General features: G+C 43.2%; 2 protein-coding genes across 3 annotated transcripts; both read right to left on the bottom strand.

The window, feature by feature from the left end:
- Positions 1–330: 330 nt before the first annotated feature.
- On the bottom strand, positions 331–4192 carry LOC144739163 (UDP-galactose translocator-like). Its single transcript, XM_078622136.1, has 6 exons — positions 4161–4192; positions 3053–3264; positions 2214–2396; positions 1490–1641; positions 1100–1222; positions 331–927 (listed from the first exon to the last, which is right to left on the bottom strand). Exons 1-6 carry the CDS (start codon positions 4190–4192, stop codon positions 331–333), a joined length of 1299 nt encoding a protein of 432 aa, XP_078478262.1.
- A 2564-nt stretch (positions 4193–6756) lies between these two features.
- Positions 6757–13578, bottom strand: LOC144739164 (OTU domain-containing protein 5-A-like). 2 transcript variants are annotated; one of them, XM_078622139.1, is made up of 9 exons: positions 12991–13578; positions 11640–11733; positions 9483–9547; positions 9255–9411; positions 9026–9174; positions 8743–8928; positions 7501–7705; positions 7037–7108; positions 6757–6890 (listed from the first exon to the last, which is right to left on the bottom strand). In XM_078622139.1, exons 1-9 carry the CDS (start codon positions 13576–13578, stop codon positions 6757–6759), a joined length of 1650 nt encoding a protein of 549 aa, XP_078478265.1. The 2 variants fall into 2 exon arrangements, with proteins under 2 accessions (XP_078478265.1, XP_078478264.1); XM_078622138.1 differs by having other exon boundaries at positions 7037–7122; positions 7485–7705.
- Positions 13579–16615: the final 3037 nt, after the last annotated feature.

A 16615-nucleotide genomic window follows, 5' to 3' on the forward strand; every position in this document is an offset into this window, starting at 1 on the left:
ACAAATTAGTCTGTTACATGGACGGCTGAGCGAGGCGATGCTGGGAACGCACTGCGTCCCTGAGCTCTGAGACAGAGGAGGACAGACGTGAGGTTAGTGTTTGAGAAGAGGGCGGGGAACCCACACCCGTTGTTCAAACTCCAAGTCAGTCGCAGCAACTGGAAGGAGAAAAGAACCCCCTCCTCCTCTTCTCCTCTGTCAGCATCAGGTGTCAGGCTTACAGGAGGTGGAGTACGCAGCCACCAGGAGGTTGAAGAAGAGGTGGGAGAGGAAGAGGAAGTGAGTGGGGTGAGGTGGAGGTTAGCAGGAAGAAGAAGAGGTAAGTGTGTATCACTTCACCAGAACTGACTTTGGCAGAAATGCCTCCATCTCAGCGCCACCGTCTATTCTCGTCGAGGTCGATGAAGACAAGGAGGATGGGGATGAGGATTCACCAGTCGATTTCGGCAGGCTGTACATATAGACTGCACTGATGACAAGTCCCGCCCCCATTGTGAACAACAGGTCCACATGGAAGCCAAACAGATAGATGGACATAACCGTGGAGACGATAATGGAGAAGGAGGTGGCGAAGCCCTTCAGGATGTTGTCGGCATACTTCACCACCACGGCTACCAGCAGTCCGCCAAACGCTTGGTTCAAGATGACGCACCACACCATGCCGCTGTAGCCAAACAGGAAGCCGTGTTCGGCGACAGCAGCACCATCGTTCCACCACAGTCCAAGCATGCCAAGCGCCATGCCAAAGATCCCCAACTGCACGTTGCGAACCCAGACGGAGGCGGAGCTTCCCTTGAGGATCTTCTCAAAGTAAACGCCAGCAAATCCTGATGACAGGCAGCTGATTACCACGGCAACCAGACCCACCATGTAGTTCTGATTGGAGCCGTTTGACACTGATGCTTCTTTGTTACCCTCCTGCTGCACCTGTAAGGGACCAGATCGATCAATCACTCAGTTAACCGCTGGTAACACCAGCAATAATATTCAGAGCAGCAGTTGACATCTTATATCGAACACTAAAGCTGAAGTGAGTCAGGATTTAACTTATCACAAGTTTTACACGTGACTTAAAATGTCAGAAGGTGTCAGGACGTACCTGCACAATGGCGACACCGGCGAAAAGCAGCAGCAGAGAAACCCACTGAACCCTGGACAGAGACTTTCTGAGCATTATAACGCTGAACAAAGCTGTGGTAAGAATCTTCAGCTGGTAGGTCACCTGACAGACAGGAAGGACCCTCATTAACACAGAGTGGTGTGTGTCATTGCTACTGGTAGCAGCTGGCACCAAAAGCTAGTGCTGGCTATGGTGTAACAAATACAAGTTAAGCACTTCACAACTCTATCCAAGGAATTGTGCACAAAATGTGGCCATCAGGATGAGGTCTGCACGGGGAACATTTACAACTTCAACACTTTTTAAACCTTTCAGGGATTCAGAAACTGAAAATAACAGATTCACTGTCACATTCTAAACCTATCTGACCTGGAAGGTTGCAGCTGGCAGGTTGGAGATGGCGATGTACTGAAGGTTGTTTTGCAGAGTGTAGATAAGGGAAGGAACTGCCAGTTTCAATGTGTCCTTGTACTGAAACACGATGGAGTCAAGCAGGAAGAACACCATCTCCTTTACATTTACTGATGGAACATACAAAAAGAATGTTTTTAAATTAGTTGCCCAAAGTTCATACAATTGAGTTCATTGAAGAACACAAGATGTTGGTTCTACCCAACTCTGCTAACCTTTTAAGAAGCACCACAGTCCAATATACAAGTGTATGGCCAAAATGTCCATGGAAATACACTACTCAAAAAAGTTTAGGGATATGGCTTTCGGGTGAAATTTCAGGATAAACCTAAAATGCTGAGGCATTGGCATGTTTTGCTGTGGTAAACCCCCCAGTGCTTGCTTCTACTTTTTTGTGAGGAGTGTACATTTTGTATAGTTTTATTTTAACTTCACTAAACATCATTAAACAATTTGCAATGCATGTTTTGTATTGATTGTTAAAGATTTCAAGCTAATAAAAAGAACTTGCAGCCACAGGTCTACGTTCTTATCCTGGCATTAGAACAAAGAGCTGGTATCTAAAACGTTAATGCTCCAAGACATGTTTTATATCTACGCAGTAGTCTGTAACAAACTCCCACAAGTTGCCATTTTGTCTCTAATCTGGTATAAACAGGGTTACACAGTGAGGAGCACTTACATTTCTTCTGCAGTATGATGATGAGCAGGCACGTTAGTACCTTCAGCACCTCTGCCATGACGACCGCTGATGTTGCAAAGAAGTGGTCACCTGGTAATGTGCGAACATATCTAATGCTGAGGATGAGAGAGGCATTCTGGACCACCAGCACAGCAAGACTGATGTACTTTAACCTCCTGTTGACTGCAAGGAGACACAAAAGACACAAAAATCTTCCTGTTGACTGCAGGGAGACACAAGTACATGAAATGTTGGAGATTTAACAATTGCAATTTGGGTCAGGAGTCATAAAGGGCAGATGTCATTTTCAATGGATGTCCTCAGTAAGATAGTTATATGAAGCAGTGTGTGTGTGTGTGTGTGTGTGTGTGTGTGTTTGTGTTCTAACCAAACACCTCACCTGAGACGGAGGTCCACGTCACCCATATTCCACCATCTTTACTCTTATTGATTCCAACAATAAACCGTCTGTTAAGCACCGTGAGTCAACTTTAGCCTCCAGTTGTTTTGCTGCAAAATTAGCTTGGTATGCTATGGTATTTTGGCCAAAAAACAAAGAGACAAATTAACACCAGGCGTACTGTCAGTGTGTCTAACCGTGTCGCTATTAGTCGTTTGGCCTATTGACTAACTTTTCTTAAACTTCTACGAGTACGCTAGCTAATAACGGACCGTACATTTTGTTACTTTATACTGTCAGCTAACATGCACACACTGACTGACAGTTCTGACCTACAGGAATTCTATTAAAATAACATTGACAGTTTTCCACGGCAGTTCTCTGATGAGTGTTCCCTAAATCAATCTTCAATGAAAGAACGCAGCGTGGCTCCTCTTACCCTCACTCTGACCCCGACCCGTCCTCTCCTCCGCTGCCTGGCTGTGGTTTCCTCCGGCCATGCTGAGCCTCCACCGGCTGCCGTCCGAACCGAGCTTTGAGCCGCTGTCTGCTCGGCTAACGCCCGCTAGCCTCCCTGCTAGCCGTGGCTGAGACAGGATGTTCCAAGCGGTGCACCGACCTCCACGTCGTTTTTCGGGCACAGGTGGACATCTGCGGTCGGGCAAAGCGTTTAAACCGCAACCCCCGGGCGAACCATCTAGACCATCGGGATGAAACCGTCCGGATCGGATCTGAAGGCGCTTCCGCCTGCCGCGGTAGAGATATGAGATACCATATTTGACAGGATGTCTCACTCTGTGTAAATAACCAGTCATCAGTAGCGCTGTTGTACCGTACATGCGTTTGTTAAATCAAACAGATTGGAGAAGACGTTAATCAGTCAGCCCATTTGAGTCAAATGAAAATTTCATTTCATGTTTTACAAGTTTAATATTCTGTTAAGGCGTGACTTAATTGTTTCAAGTTACGTTCGGCATATGTCGTTGCCTGTTGTAAATGTGCCCTTCTATATTTTATGGAAGTTTACTTTTACAGCGTCGGTTGGTCTCAATGAAATCTATTTGCAAATCAAACAGTTTTGCAAAATACCAAACTCAAACATTAAGAACACAAATGGTTGCGTTTGTTAATAAAAAGTTCAAACGGGTATTATTTCCGCTCCTGTAACTTCCCAAGGCCTGTTTGAACAGTCAGCTCTCAGAACGGCAGCTAACATTTTAGTGGACACATCTCACGTACTGCACTCAGACTATGTTGTACTCAATTCCCGGAGAAGGTAGTTTTCCTCTTTGTACACACAATGGATACACGCACTCATTCATACCATTGTCAGTGAAGCTCATGAATGAGCAAATTGGTCAGGATGGATGTCAGAGACATAAGTCACGAAATGCACTTTATTTTCACTCATTCTTATTTCTTTTTATGTAATTGATCGTTGTCTTTGATTGTGTGTGAAGGTATGCGATGATGGGAGAATGTGTTATCTGCGCAGCACACCCAGACCCCTCTGGCCGAAACAAATTTCGAGAGAACCAACTGCAGACAAGATGGCCGACTCGGGCGCCGCCGCCGCCATAGATCCAATCCGTACCGGAAGTTTCTTCTTCGTGTAATCTATTTCATATTCGGCTGCGTCCACACCCCTTAGCGGATGGAGTTTCAATAGTGAGAGAACGGTAAGATAAAAATGAAACCCCTTGGTTTGGCTTTCTCACACTCTTGTGTATATAAATGTTGTGACTCTACCTGGGATACCTGTCACATTTCCCCAGTGTTAATCCTCAACACCTAATGAGACACCCCCCACCACCACCCATCTTCATGTTTTTTTTAACTTGTTCATAAAGAAATGTTTTGTTTCGTTAAAAAAAAAAAACCTACATAAACCTCCCTTCATCCCCCTGTCGAAATAGCTGCCACACACACACACACAATTTGGAAGTTGGTTTTATGACTTGCAATGACCTTTTCCATTGAGATAAACAACATGTACATTTTTTTCCCAGAAACATTTCCTCTTTTTATTCCAAGAAAAAAGGTTTTCATCCCAAACGATAAAACAAACTTATATTATCAATAACAACAATAATCAATCATTGAGAGGATAAGTCTGATCCTCTAGTTTTCCTCTCTTTTTATTCGTCACTTCTCTATGATATCGGTCATGGTCAATTAAACATGCAGCTAAATAAGTCCAATGATGATAGTGATGGGGGGAGAAAAGATGGATGCAATATTACGAATACAAATTTCTGAAGTGGGAAAACGGAATAGGTAGCTTGAAAAAAAATGGTAAGACATCAGGTGATGCTTGCTAGCATGTTAATCTCTCCAAAACACCACAGGTCATCATAAGCATTGGCAAACAGGTCATCAGCATGAACATAACATGACATGACTCTGGCAGCAAAGGTTGATAGCGGGTGCTAACTTAAAATTTAAACCTTCATTTAGAGACTCAGTTGTAATTCTCTTTGCATACACAAAATCGCTGCCAGAAGGGTTGTCATTTTCATGTGATCTTGTTAGCAGGAACTAATTTAACAAACATACAACATCAGTTAAGGGCAAACTCGCTGAACTGGATGTTAACTTGGCCGAGTAAACGCTAGCACAGACTCAACTGTCTTTCAGTGCTAATTAGAATGTTTTTCTTAAAAGCACAATCCTACTTGCTTCCCAAAAAGTTAAAAGTAAGATTTATAGTGATGGCAGAAACGGCTAGGATGAAAACACGAGCGCATCGTCTGGTTGTGGACAGATTGAAACTTTTTTTTTTTTTAACACATTTAAATTCCCTCATGAAATGTAGGTGAATATCATTCAAAGGAATTCAATGTTTTGCTTTCTTGGCTGGCAAAACAAACTTATTCAATCTTTACCATGGATTACTATTGAAAATGTTTCAAACACCCTGGGTTGTGACAATCGGAAGGAAATTACTTTGTCCCTGATGCTAAGACTGTTTGCTAGCTCGTGGAAGTCTTATCATAGCACACTTCATGAAAATATTAGCAGGTAGTGAGCAAATGTTATGACTTCATATAATTTAGTTATGAACCTTGTGCGTCAACCACAGCAGTTTAAAAGTTTGGCTTACTGTGACCTTCAACTGCATTTATTAGTGTTTGCATTAGTGATCCAAGAAGCATTTCAGAACTGAATGAATTTCTAGCGAGCTAACTGAAGGGTACTTGTTTCCATTTTTTATTTCCTTCTGACCTTCAGTCTGCATCTAATGTTTAATAATTTGTACGGCACATGTGGAACCCAAATTATATAGAGAATAATATAAAAATAAATAACAAAGTCAATCAACTGATGAGTAAAAACATGTTGCATTTTTGACAACCACCTCCTGGCTGTTAGCAAAGAGGTCACTAGCATTAGCTTGCTAACACCCCCGCTAACTACTGATTCAGAGCTGCCAGATGTTGTTTAATGACACTGTTCTGGAAAGAAATGATGAAATATCAAACTCATCTCTCACTTTGCAAACATTATCCAACTTTAGGATAGAACAAACAAAACAAAGAGTTTGAGTCACCACAGACTTTCTACAATCTAACATGGAGCTAGAATGGATGGATGCCTCATCATTTTCGCCACAATTTATTCACCGTCTGAACAAGGAACTGGTCAGTATTCGATAGTACTGACTGGAGCCTTTACGTTTGTCGGCATGCACACAATAAAGGATCGGCTTGCTCTAAACTGCCACTGACTTTTTAAGTATTCTATCGTGTCGTCGCATGAAGGTCTCCTGTTTCACTGCACATATGCAGTAGTTTTTCATGGGGACTGAAGGTCGTCTGGTTGTTCATATGTTTGGAAACTCCCAGAACAGGATGATTCTGGATCATTGACAGCTGCAGGAGGAAGTAAGACAACAATCAAGGAAGGCAGGAAGAAAGTAGGGCAAGAATGAAGGAAAGAGATGAAGGAATGGATGAATGCGATGATAAATTCTGGAAAAAAATGGAAAATGTGTGTTCTCTGTTATGTGTATTTCTTCCCTGGTTGATCTGCTGCCAGTCAGAGGATGTGGGGCTGAACAGGGCTTGTTGGGACAGGGTTATTGTGTGTGTGTGTGTTTGTTTGTTTATGTGTGTGTGTGTGTGTGCACGCGTTAGGTGGCTATCAGCTGCTGTCAGGTGATGGCTCTCGCTCTCGATGCATGGCGGCTGTCTGGTGTTTGATGCTGTCCAGGTACTCCTGTTGAGAGACGGCCAGCACAGATGCAAGGATTTCATCATCCTCCCAGTCTGTAAGACCTGATGCATGCACACATGTGAAAGAGAGACGGGGGGGAGGTGTGAGACAATCATGTGAAAAAAGGAAAGAGTAAAAATGTAAAAAAAAATACTCTTTTACTGATGACGCTGTACTTCGCATCACTCAGTGCAATTTATGTTCTTACCAAAAGCTGTTGGTGACATCTCCTGCATGATGGCTCTGTACTCCAGGTGATGACGATTGGGATTACTGGGACCTGCATACATACACAGTACATAGTACACACAGTCGTTTCACTGGGTTTCATTCATGTGCACTGACTCCTGTGACGTGACATAACTCCGTGCACCTTGGTGTCACCAGGTGTGACTTGGCTCATCATCTCTGCGGGAACAGAGCGTTTCCAAGACAAAAGTCGTTAATTGACTTCAGTCGTTGTCAGTCATCACACTTGTATTTCCTCTAGATTGTAAAATTCCCCACTGGTTTGTCATTTGAAAGATGTTATTCTGAAGCAGCCTCAGGAACTTGGGCACACAAAAAATGTGTGTGTGTGTGTGTTTGTTTGTGCGTTGACGTTCAGGGATCAGTTTGTTAATTTGAGATGTCTGAGATGTCATACATGGTGTGATGTCATTGTTGAGTTACCTGGCGCACAGGGAGAAGGGGGTTTACTCAGGATGAGGGCAGCCCCTGCAGGAGAGGGGGGCTTGATGTTTGTAGATGGTGCACTTGTGAGGTCCGAGTGGGAGGAGTCTGAGTCACGTTGTCGTGGCGACCGAGCACTCCAGTCATCTAGTCCACTGGAGGCCGCTGCTGTCGCTGAGCTGCAGGTGGCGCTTGCCTTACGAGGCTGAGGAACAAGACACAGTGATGATCTTTGATCTTTCTGAAGAAGTGAGGGTCGAACAAATACAAAGAACTACTTTGTCAGTTTCCTTTTAAATTTACAATGCAAACACCATGGAATTTCCCTTCTGCATTTAACTCATCTTAGCTTCACACACACACACACACACACACACACACACACACACACACACACACACACACACACACACACACACACACACACACACACACACACACACAATGACTCTCAGTTTTATTTAAATTTATTTCTCTCTTCTATCTTGGGTAACAACAACTCCCACCGAACGTTTGAATCATTAAACTCCTGCGACTGAATGTGAGACAAGCAAACAACCTGCAAAATTACTGGTTTACGCCACTGAAACACAGAAGAGACAGTTTGCCATAGCACCAACTGTCTACTACCTATGGAAACCAAGATTCAGGAGACTATGTCTTGTCAACTACATGGTGAATTATTGTTGATTGACACATTGAAACATTTTTGAAGATGCCTGACTGAAACACATTTTTTCCCCTGTAATTAATTTGCATAAAAGAGGCATTTGCACTGTCCCTAGAGCCTACATTTTCCCTGGATGCATCTGTGCCAGCCTTATATTAAACTAGAAATGACAAAGAGGACACTAAGACATATACAGACATATTGATCAAAATAGGGCAGATTTAAATAACATGTTACTGACTGAAAGTCTGCATGAAGGCAAGTCATTGGTGAAGCATTAGAACCAGAGCAGTCAGAACCCGCTCTGGTCCCAATCAGGGCACACAGTTATCCACTTTATTTTCCAAAGAACTAATGTTTTTGGCAACCACTAACAGCTGACATACTGTATATGTAAATACCATGCCACTCTGCACCCTCTCCACCACACAATTATGGAAAAAAAAAGGACTGTGAAAACCGGGGAAAAATTCTGCTTGAACTGAACAGTGAGCAGCAGGACAGATGGCCAGCTGACCATATGGTAGTAATGCAACATCATCAATCAGGTGAAAAAAGGCCCTTACCCCTACCTGTCTGGCTTGCTTCTCTTGGTCCTGAAGCCACTGCAAATACGACTCACGAGCCACCTGCTCTTCGATGGCCTCGTTCGTCGCTTCCCAGTCCGTCGCTCGCTTCTTGTCCTCCAACATCTGCTGCTCGATCCACGACTCCTCCGACGTCTTGATGGCCGACTTCATCAGAGACTGTTCTGCATACTGGGGAGATGCCAGACTTGTTCATGTAAGTTTGTGCAATTGTGTATACACTGTATGTGTATTTGTGAGAATTAGTGTGTGTGAGACAGAGTCGTACCCCCGGTTTGAAGGCAGGCAGACCCAGTCCGACCCCAATCGTGGCCTTGTTTGGGTTCACAACAGAGTTGTAGTGGATGTTGCGATGGTAGCTCACTCTGATTGGCTCGTCGTTGTTCTGATGGATGCCGTGGAACGTGTTGATTGGCTCTGTTGCAGGAGGAGGAAGATGGTTAGCATGGAGTGATGTGATTGGTCAATTATAAACCTCGAGGTCATCATAGACTCACCTGTGCCGTACTGGTACACCTCTACCGGTCTGTTGTACATCTCAGCCATTGCCTGCATTTCAATGTGGTTACCGTGGCAATTGTTTTTCCTTTTCCTGTTGATGTATGTGGTGAAGTCCTCTGTCACGTAGTTGGAGAAATAGTCTGCGTTCTTCATCTGGAAGCAAAAAACAAGCTGTTGAGCACTGAGGGAGATGACAGACAGGAGGACAATAGAGCGTGGCTCACCAGGTAGTCCATACAGTGTTTCCTGACCACTTCGTGCATGTCCTGGTCACCATACACCTGATCAGCTGAGACAGATACACACACACAAGTCATGTATTACATGTTTTGTGAATTATTGACAATCTTTAATAATAGGTAGTAATAACTGGCTTCTTCTGTTGCCGGGGATGGTACAATAATCATCTCTTCTCTCTCTTCTCTCTCACACACACACACACACACACACACACACACACCACACACACACACACACACACACACACACACACACACACACACACACACACACACACACACACACACACACACACACACACACACACACACACACACACACACACGTCCAGTCTATAACAGGCAGCCGAATGCAAATCAGCAACACTCTGATCTATCATTTCCAACAAGTCACATTATAGAGTGCAACACATTTCGGAAAACACTTGCAGCTTCCTCTTCCGCCTCACAGGTGTGTTTCCATCTTGATGAGGATGAGGACCGTATAAAAATAATTCAAAGATTGGGAGGACTCAAGGACCAGAACACAGCTTAGGACTGTCCCTTAAATAATAATCAACATATTGTCATATGATGTCATGAAGTGTTTACGGTTCAACTCTCATCAGCAAGTTGAGCACTCCCCAGGTTAGGATGTCCTTCACGCATCTTTATGATCCTCTGAATGTTCTGACATCTCAGCTGCTTTCAACTACATCAGGTGTGTGACCTTGTACGTATAAGAATGTAATCGTCAATGCCACAAGTCGCAGTGTTTTGGCAAGGTCAACAGTCTGTGTTGTAAGACACACAAACAAACCGACAAACCTGGAAGTTGGTAGTTAGCACCAGATGGGCTCTACTTGAGTGACCGTCTTCAGGTAAACTAGGAATCTTACAGGATGAAATCTGCTTACCTTGTCATATTTCTCAGCATGCACTGGAAATTGAGGTGTCAGGATTAACTGACTTAACTATCAACTGCAATTATTATTTGCTAATTGCAAATTGCATTAGATGAGAAAATTTCAGATAAAAAAAGATAAAAGATGACGTGGGTGTTGTGATCACTGTCTGCAAACCCTGTTACTGGAAAGTAGCTACTAAAGGTTCCAACACTACAGCTTCTATGTACCATCATGTTCGTTATAACCATCTACTCCTGTAAGGCCCATGCCAAGATAAAAACTACATTAACCCGAAATGCTTTAACTCCTGTTGAGAAATTCAAGTTCACGGGTCGCTAACAGACACATTAACACTTTTCCATAGCAGAAGGCGGACTCTCTTTTTAATTGTTCAATTCAAATTGAATTTCCGCTTATTGCTTTATTTGTCTGCGGAAAATACTGATCACACTCTTTCACATTTCTTCTCTCGTTTCATATACTCTCTTTCTCTCTAGCAAACACAAACACACACACACACACACACACAGTTACAGTCACGATGTCAGCAGTGCCACACAACCCTTTCCAGGCCAGAGGAGAGGATGTACAGCTTCAAGGTTTGCCCAATGAGCTATGGTTGGATGGACAGATGGTACCGGAATAGTTTTAAAGGTGTTTTCCATACATATTGAATTGTCCTCAGAAATTTGTGCGTCCACACAAATCCAGTGAATATGCTGTAGTGCATATTAACAGGCCTGTACGTGACAATGTAACACTGTCACAGAAACACCATCGCAGAGAAGAAGACACAGAGAAAGAGCACAAAACTTGTGTGTTGTAAACAAACACACTAAGAAGACTAAGAAGAAGATTACAGAGAATATGAATTGAACAAAAAATGGAGAGATTTGTGTGGGCGGATGAAAAGACCCATCATACTCAGCAGATTCTGCTACACCAAAGCAATTAGTAAGACGACATTGTTGTTGTGGTTCTTGCTGTGAGTGGTGTTGGTGCATGCAGGCTAAGGCAAAGTTGGGGCTCTGGTGTCATCGGAGCAGGAAAGGTGTGCACACACAGGTGAAATGGCGTCCTGTTGGGACCCAATTTCAAAACGAATGATACTCAGGCTCCAAAACGCCAGTTCCATGTGGATGAACTGTCCACACGATAAATATTGTTTTTTTGCAGATTCACGGGGAACTTGTCTCCATGTGGACATGGCCTATGTGTGTGTGTGTGTGTGAATGATTGAGAGAGAGAGACTCACCAACAGCTCTGAACAAACATGCTCCATCCTCCTTCATCTTCTTGATGACAAAACCCTTTTTCTCCCTCAAAGCTTTTTCAAACCAGTGCTCCTGCTGAAACACACATGTACACACACACACACACACACACACACACACACACACACACACACACACACACACACACACACGTTAACATGTTATAATATTCACAAATAATACCATATCAGAATCACATCACAATATAAACAAATACTATACATACAAAATGTATATACATATTGCAATAATATAAATACATATCATACTAATACTGCATTAATATTAATAATGTAGAAGAAACAGTGCAAATACAACAAACATGCTAGTGTTGCAAACTTATTTTCTGTTAGGAGATTTAGCCGAAAGGAGCTCTATTGTTAGTATGATGTTATCTATTAAGTATGAGCCTTGAGCTAATCAACATTCAGAATGTGCCCTCATTAAAGCTACACATTTAAGAAGCCATCATGCTGGGTGTCATTAGTGAACAGCTATTACATCACTTAATGATGAGACTTTAATGACGTGTTAGGAAGTTGACATTACCTACCAGACTATTGACTTCTATCTTCCTACTTCCTAAATTATTTTACACTAGAGTAATTTGTTTATTTGGCACTACAGGACATTTCAATCATTTCTGGTATCCGGACAAAGTCTGCTTTCAAATTAATATTATTATGTGTATAGTGTATATAGTGTTATTATGTGGCCATGGTACATGTGAAAACCTAGCAGGTAAGAGCTTGAAATAACAAACAGAGTCAGACTTTATAAATCCTCTACATATATTAAAAGTCACCCCAGTGACTGGTGTCCAGTTTGATGATGATTCCACCCACTGACTTACAGGCTACTACAAAAGTCAACAAACAAGAATGAAATGCGAGCTGTCTCATCCATAGGTGATGCTGCAGTGACTGTGAGTGGGGATGAATTCCTAGTCGCCCCAGTGTTGATTAGTGCAATATTTCATGCTCTGTTCCTATTGGCTGGTTAACAGAGGAAGGTCGTAGCAACATCCGTCTCATTATGAGATGCTGTCCAGAGTGTGTGCTTGTGATTCAAGTTCATCAGCTAGCATCAGTACTGTTGTCATGCTTTCATACAGTCAGTGAAATATGTCACATCTGTCACATTTCCTTTGCAGACTACGGTTCACATACTGAGTAAACATTCGAATAAAACACACGGCGGTGACGTTAAACACAACCTAACAACAGCAATGAAAATATATTTCAACTGGAGAAGCACTGGTTCCGTTAGCATTAGCTGTAAATATCGGTTAATGAGCTTTAGCGTTAGCTTAGCTGAGCGTTAGCTTCCTACCTGCTCCACCGTAGCCGGGTCCACCGATTGCAGCCGGGCAGCGTTCTCGTACTCGTCCTCGCTGTTGTTCCCAGCACCTTCCTCTGTGTCCTGACTGGAGCCTACTCCCCCAGGCCCAGTGACCCCAGGCTGGCCTCCACCGGCTAGAGCTGCTACCACTCCACCGGAGCAGGTGCCTGCCTGCCGCCGCCTCTTGCTCAGTCCGGGCCCGGAGCAGCAGCTTCCGATGCCGCCGCCGCAGCCAACAACACCGGCCGACACGACGAGTTCTCCGCGGGACCCGGCTACCATCCCCCCGTTGCTATCTCGGCCGTCGCCGGGTCCTACTGGAGAGACGGAGCCCACTGGTGGCGGAGAGGCCTGCTGCGGCCGGGAACTCGCCTCGATGCTACGCCTGTCGTCCCTTGCGGAGGGAGGAGCAGGCTGATAGGACCACGGTGGAGGGGAAGCCCTCGGTCGGGCTCCAGGCCGCCCTGCGTGTGGATGAGGGTGCTGGTGAGGGTCGGAGCCGCTCCGTCGGTCACTGTCATCGGAGTGATCCGCGACGCCGACCCCGGAGCTGGGCTTCTTTTTCGGCAGGATCGTCATGGTTGTGAGAGAGGGAGGCAGGGAGGGGGGACAGGGTGACGAGACTCCCTTTCTGGATCAAATGATTTACTTTGTTCGTCCTCCGGTCCGCCCGTTCGGCTCTAGTTACCGAGCAAGAGCTCTTACCGCACCGAAACAGACGAATGAACCGCAGTCTGACCTGTTTTCCACGGTTTCTTTTAACAAAAACAAAAAGCGCCTCCGTCTTCCCGTTCTGAAGCCTGACCCGTCCACAAAACATCAACACAGTCTGACGGAGGCCAGTGACGTCACTTCCTGGTAGCAAACATGTTTTTTATTTTATGTTTTTACTACATATTATTATTAATAGCTGTATTTGTACTCACAATACTAGTTGCGGGAGTAGTAGCAGTAGTAGTAGTTGTTGTTAACCGCCACGGTGAGGAATTTTTATAACCTTGTGTGATACTTGTGTTATGGTGACATCTTCTGGTGAAGGGTGTGAATTTCATTTAAAACGCTGCATGTTAGTAATGTAATCATGCACACATAGTGGGGCGGCTGCAGACAAAACAGGAAAGGAAGCGAAGAGGGGCACTGACTATTGAAGTGTCCCTCCGCCACACACTTGGCGGTATGACCAAAAATTTCTATCACAGTATTGTATGAAAAAACAACAACTTGTTATTATTCCAATGAAGTGAAGGAATCGGGATAACAGTTGTGGTCAAAATACATTATTTTTCTCAAATATCCATATGTTCATGATCCAAAGAGGTATTTAAACTTAGTTAAGAATCCGGCAATATTTCTCAAAATCCTGTATTGCCCTGAAGAAGTGTTAGACGGGATGAATTGTAGATAGTTAGTTGTTAACAGTTATATGAAACTTATTTAACAACTGAACTTTATAACTTTTGAGCCACGAAAAACAAATAGTCGGCAGCATCTGGTTTGAGTGATGCCATGTGGCAGGTGACAATGTTCCCACCAGTGCTGACCGCTCTCTCACCCTCTCTAAGACCCTGTCCTAATGCCCACACTTCTACCCTTATGCACTTTAATTGCACACTCTCTTTGAGGCGTGCAAGCCATCCCAGTTCTCCTAGGCTGTTGTCCAGTTGTGCCAACTTGTGCTCTTAAAGCACCCTTCTCTCCAAGCGTGCATCAGACCTCACTTTTCTGCAAACCCAGAATTCCTGCAGTGTTGTGACATTTCAAACCAATAATCAATGAGAAGCAAGCAGGTTTGTTGGATCCTGAAGCAAGAGTGATTGAACCGCCATAAAAACAATAAATATAAAGTGCTCCAAATCTTCTTTTGAACACCTTTGTCTCCTTCAAACTAACGCCGTTAAGTGCACTTTCAACTAGTGCACTTTGGGTAAGACCTAAGGGCAGTATTGGGACTAGGCCTAGCCCTCCTTGCTGCTGCTGTTGAGTATTTCTTTTTCAAGTAGGCAAGAATGTTTCTTTCACATCTTTGGTCATGCAGTTGAGTATGATGCTCTTCTTCCCTCAGCAAGAATGCTTGTGTTGAAGCGATGGATTACTGGCTTGAGATAGGTGATGCTCACATAGTTTTCTCCAGACATGACATCTGTTTAGTCCTGGAGTGGTTTGTTACACCTTGTTCACGGCCTCCAGCACACCCGCTTCCTGCTAGCTGAGCACCATCAGGTTTTAAAACATGACTTATGGTCCTCTCTTGCTTTCTCTTTGTATCATCTTTTTAAGTGACCCCCTACCTAGGCGTTTCAGTCTTGAGGCTGTTTGTCAGACCCAGTTCATCCTTAGTAATAGCCAGGTCCCCTCTTTTCTTCCATGAGCTTGGGGGCAGACCAATTGTGATATTTGTTTGCTTATCCAAATATTGATTACAACAGATTAATTCATGAATAGCTCTAAATACTCTCATTTACATACTCTCTACAAATGATTTCCAAAAACTCACACAATTTGAAAATAAATATATTACTTCATGTAATACATTAATGATAATCACGAAGATAATAATAATAGCAACAACTGAAAATGAAGACACAGCCATGATACATTTATGATTAATATCATTTCTCATTTAATTAATATCAATCATCATTTTGGTCTTCTTACTGGGTTTTATCAGACTTATTCTAGTTAATTTTTTTCCCTATCAAATTGTCTATATTACTATTCAACTATTTTTTCTTAATGTTGAAACTGGACAAGCTAAATATTGTAACTTGTGTAATAAATCTTGGCTGCTGAAGTTTGTCTCATCATTTCTACTACTACTGTATGAATACATTTTCATGGGATATTTACATGTTATGTTATATCATACATCAAATATTTTTACTGAGAATATCATCAAAGCACACATCACTTTAAATAGTCCACATGGTCAAATGTGTGGCACAAATAGTCTTGTGGGCTCAAAATGGAGTGCATGGTAAGGTGCGATGGTTAGAAAAGATGAAGAAAAAGGGCTATGCTCCAATTTTTTCCCCAATCTAGAGCAGATGGACAAATAGACATGATTTTGTTCTCTTTTTTTATAAATACATGATTTTGGCACAACCATTACCAGTGCCAACATTGACGTCATTGCCCTCATCATATCACATTTCACTTATATACCGCCAAATTCGATTGTGATACATTTTGTAAAAAGCACGTTGAAACTGATGGACTGTGTTCTGACAAAACTGACTGTGCATAAATGCACTTGCAGAAACTTTTCTTTTCCAAAATAGAGGTTTTTCTCTCTGATCCCATCCTAAAAAAGCACCAAAGCTGGTTACAAGCTTTAGAAAAGAAGGGAGGGGGCTATTGAGATTGTAAGACAGAAAAAAGTGAGAGAGGATTAAAATATACAGAAGGAGCAACAGATATTCTTGTCTCTGAACCAGTGGCATGGAACAACATAATCCCAGATTTTAATGGGTGTTGTTTTTTTTCCTGAAAAGCTTTTGGATTATGAGTGACTGTTGCATGCACTATAGCGCCTGTATCTCATTGTGCTCAGCAGATTATCAAGAGAACCCTGTGGCCCTGTTGCACAGTTGAGTGGAAATGAGAGGTAAGGCCACAA

This window comes from Lampetra planeri, unplaced genomic scaffold (genome assembly GCF_965212315.1).
Source record: "Lampetra planeri unplaced genomic scaffold, kcLamPlan1.2.h2 scaffold_1342, whole genome shotgun sequence".
NCBI lineage: Eukaryota > Metazoa > Chordata > Hyperoartia > Petromyzontiformes > Petromyzontidae > Lampetra > Lampetra planeri.

Coding starts and splice junctions, on each gene's coding strand:
- LOC144739163 (XM_078622136.1), bottom strand. CDS start 4,192: ATGGCGGCGGCGGCGCCCGAGTCGGCCATCTT. Junction 3,265..4,160: donor GCGCCCGAGTCGGCCATCTT/GTCTGCAGTTGG, acceptor GCCCGACCGCAG/ATGTCCACCTGTGCCCGAAA. Junction 1,223..1,489: donor TGCCAGCTGCAACCTTCCAG/GTCAGATAGGTT, acceptor CCTGTCTGTCAG/GTGACCTACCAGCTGAAGAT.
- LOC144739164 (XM_078622138.1), bottom strand. CDS start 13,578: ATGACGATCCTGCCGAAAAAGAAGCCCAGCTCCGGGGTCGGCGTCGCG. Junction 9,412..9,482: donor AACACTGTATGGACTACCTG/GTGAGCCACGCT, acceptor TTTTGCTTCCAG/ATGAAGAACGCAGACTATTT. Junction 7,706..8,742: donor AAGAGAAGCAAGCCAGACAG/GTAGGGGTAAGG, acceptor CTTGTTCCTCAG/CCTCGTAAGGCAAGCGCCAC.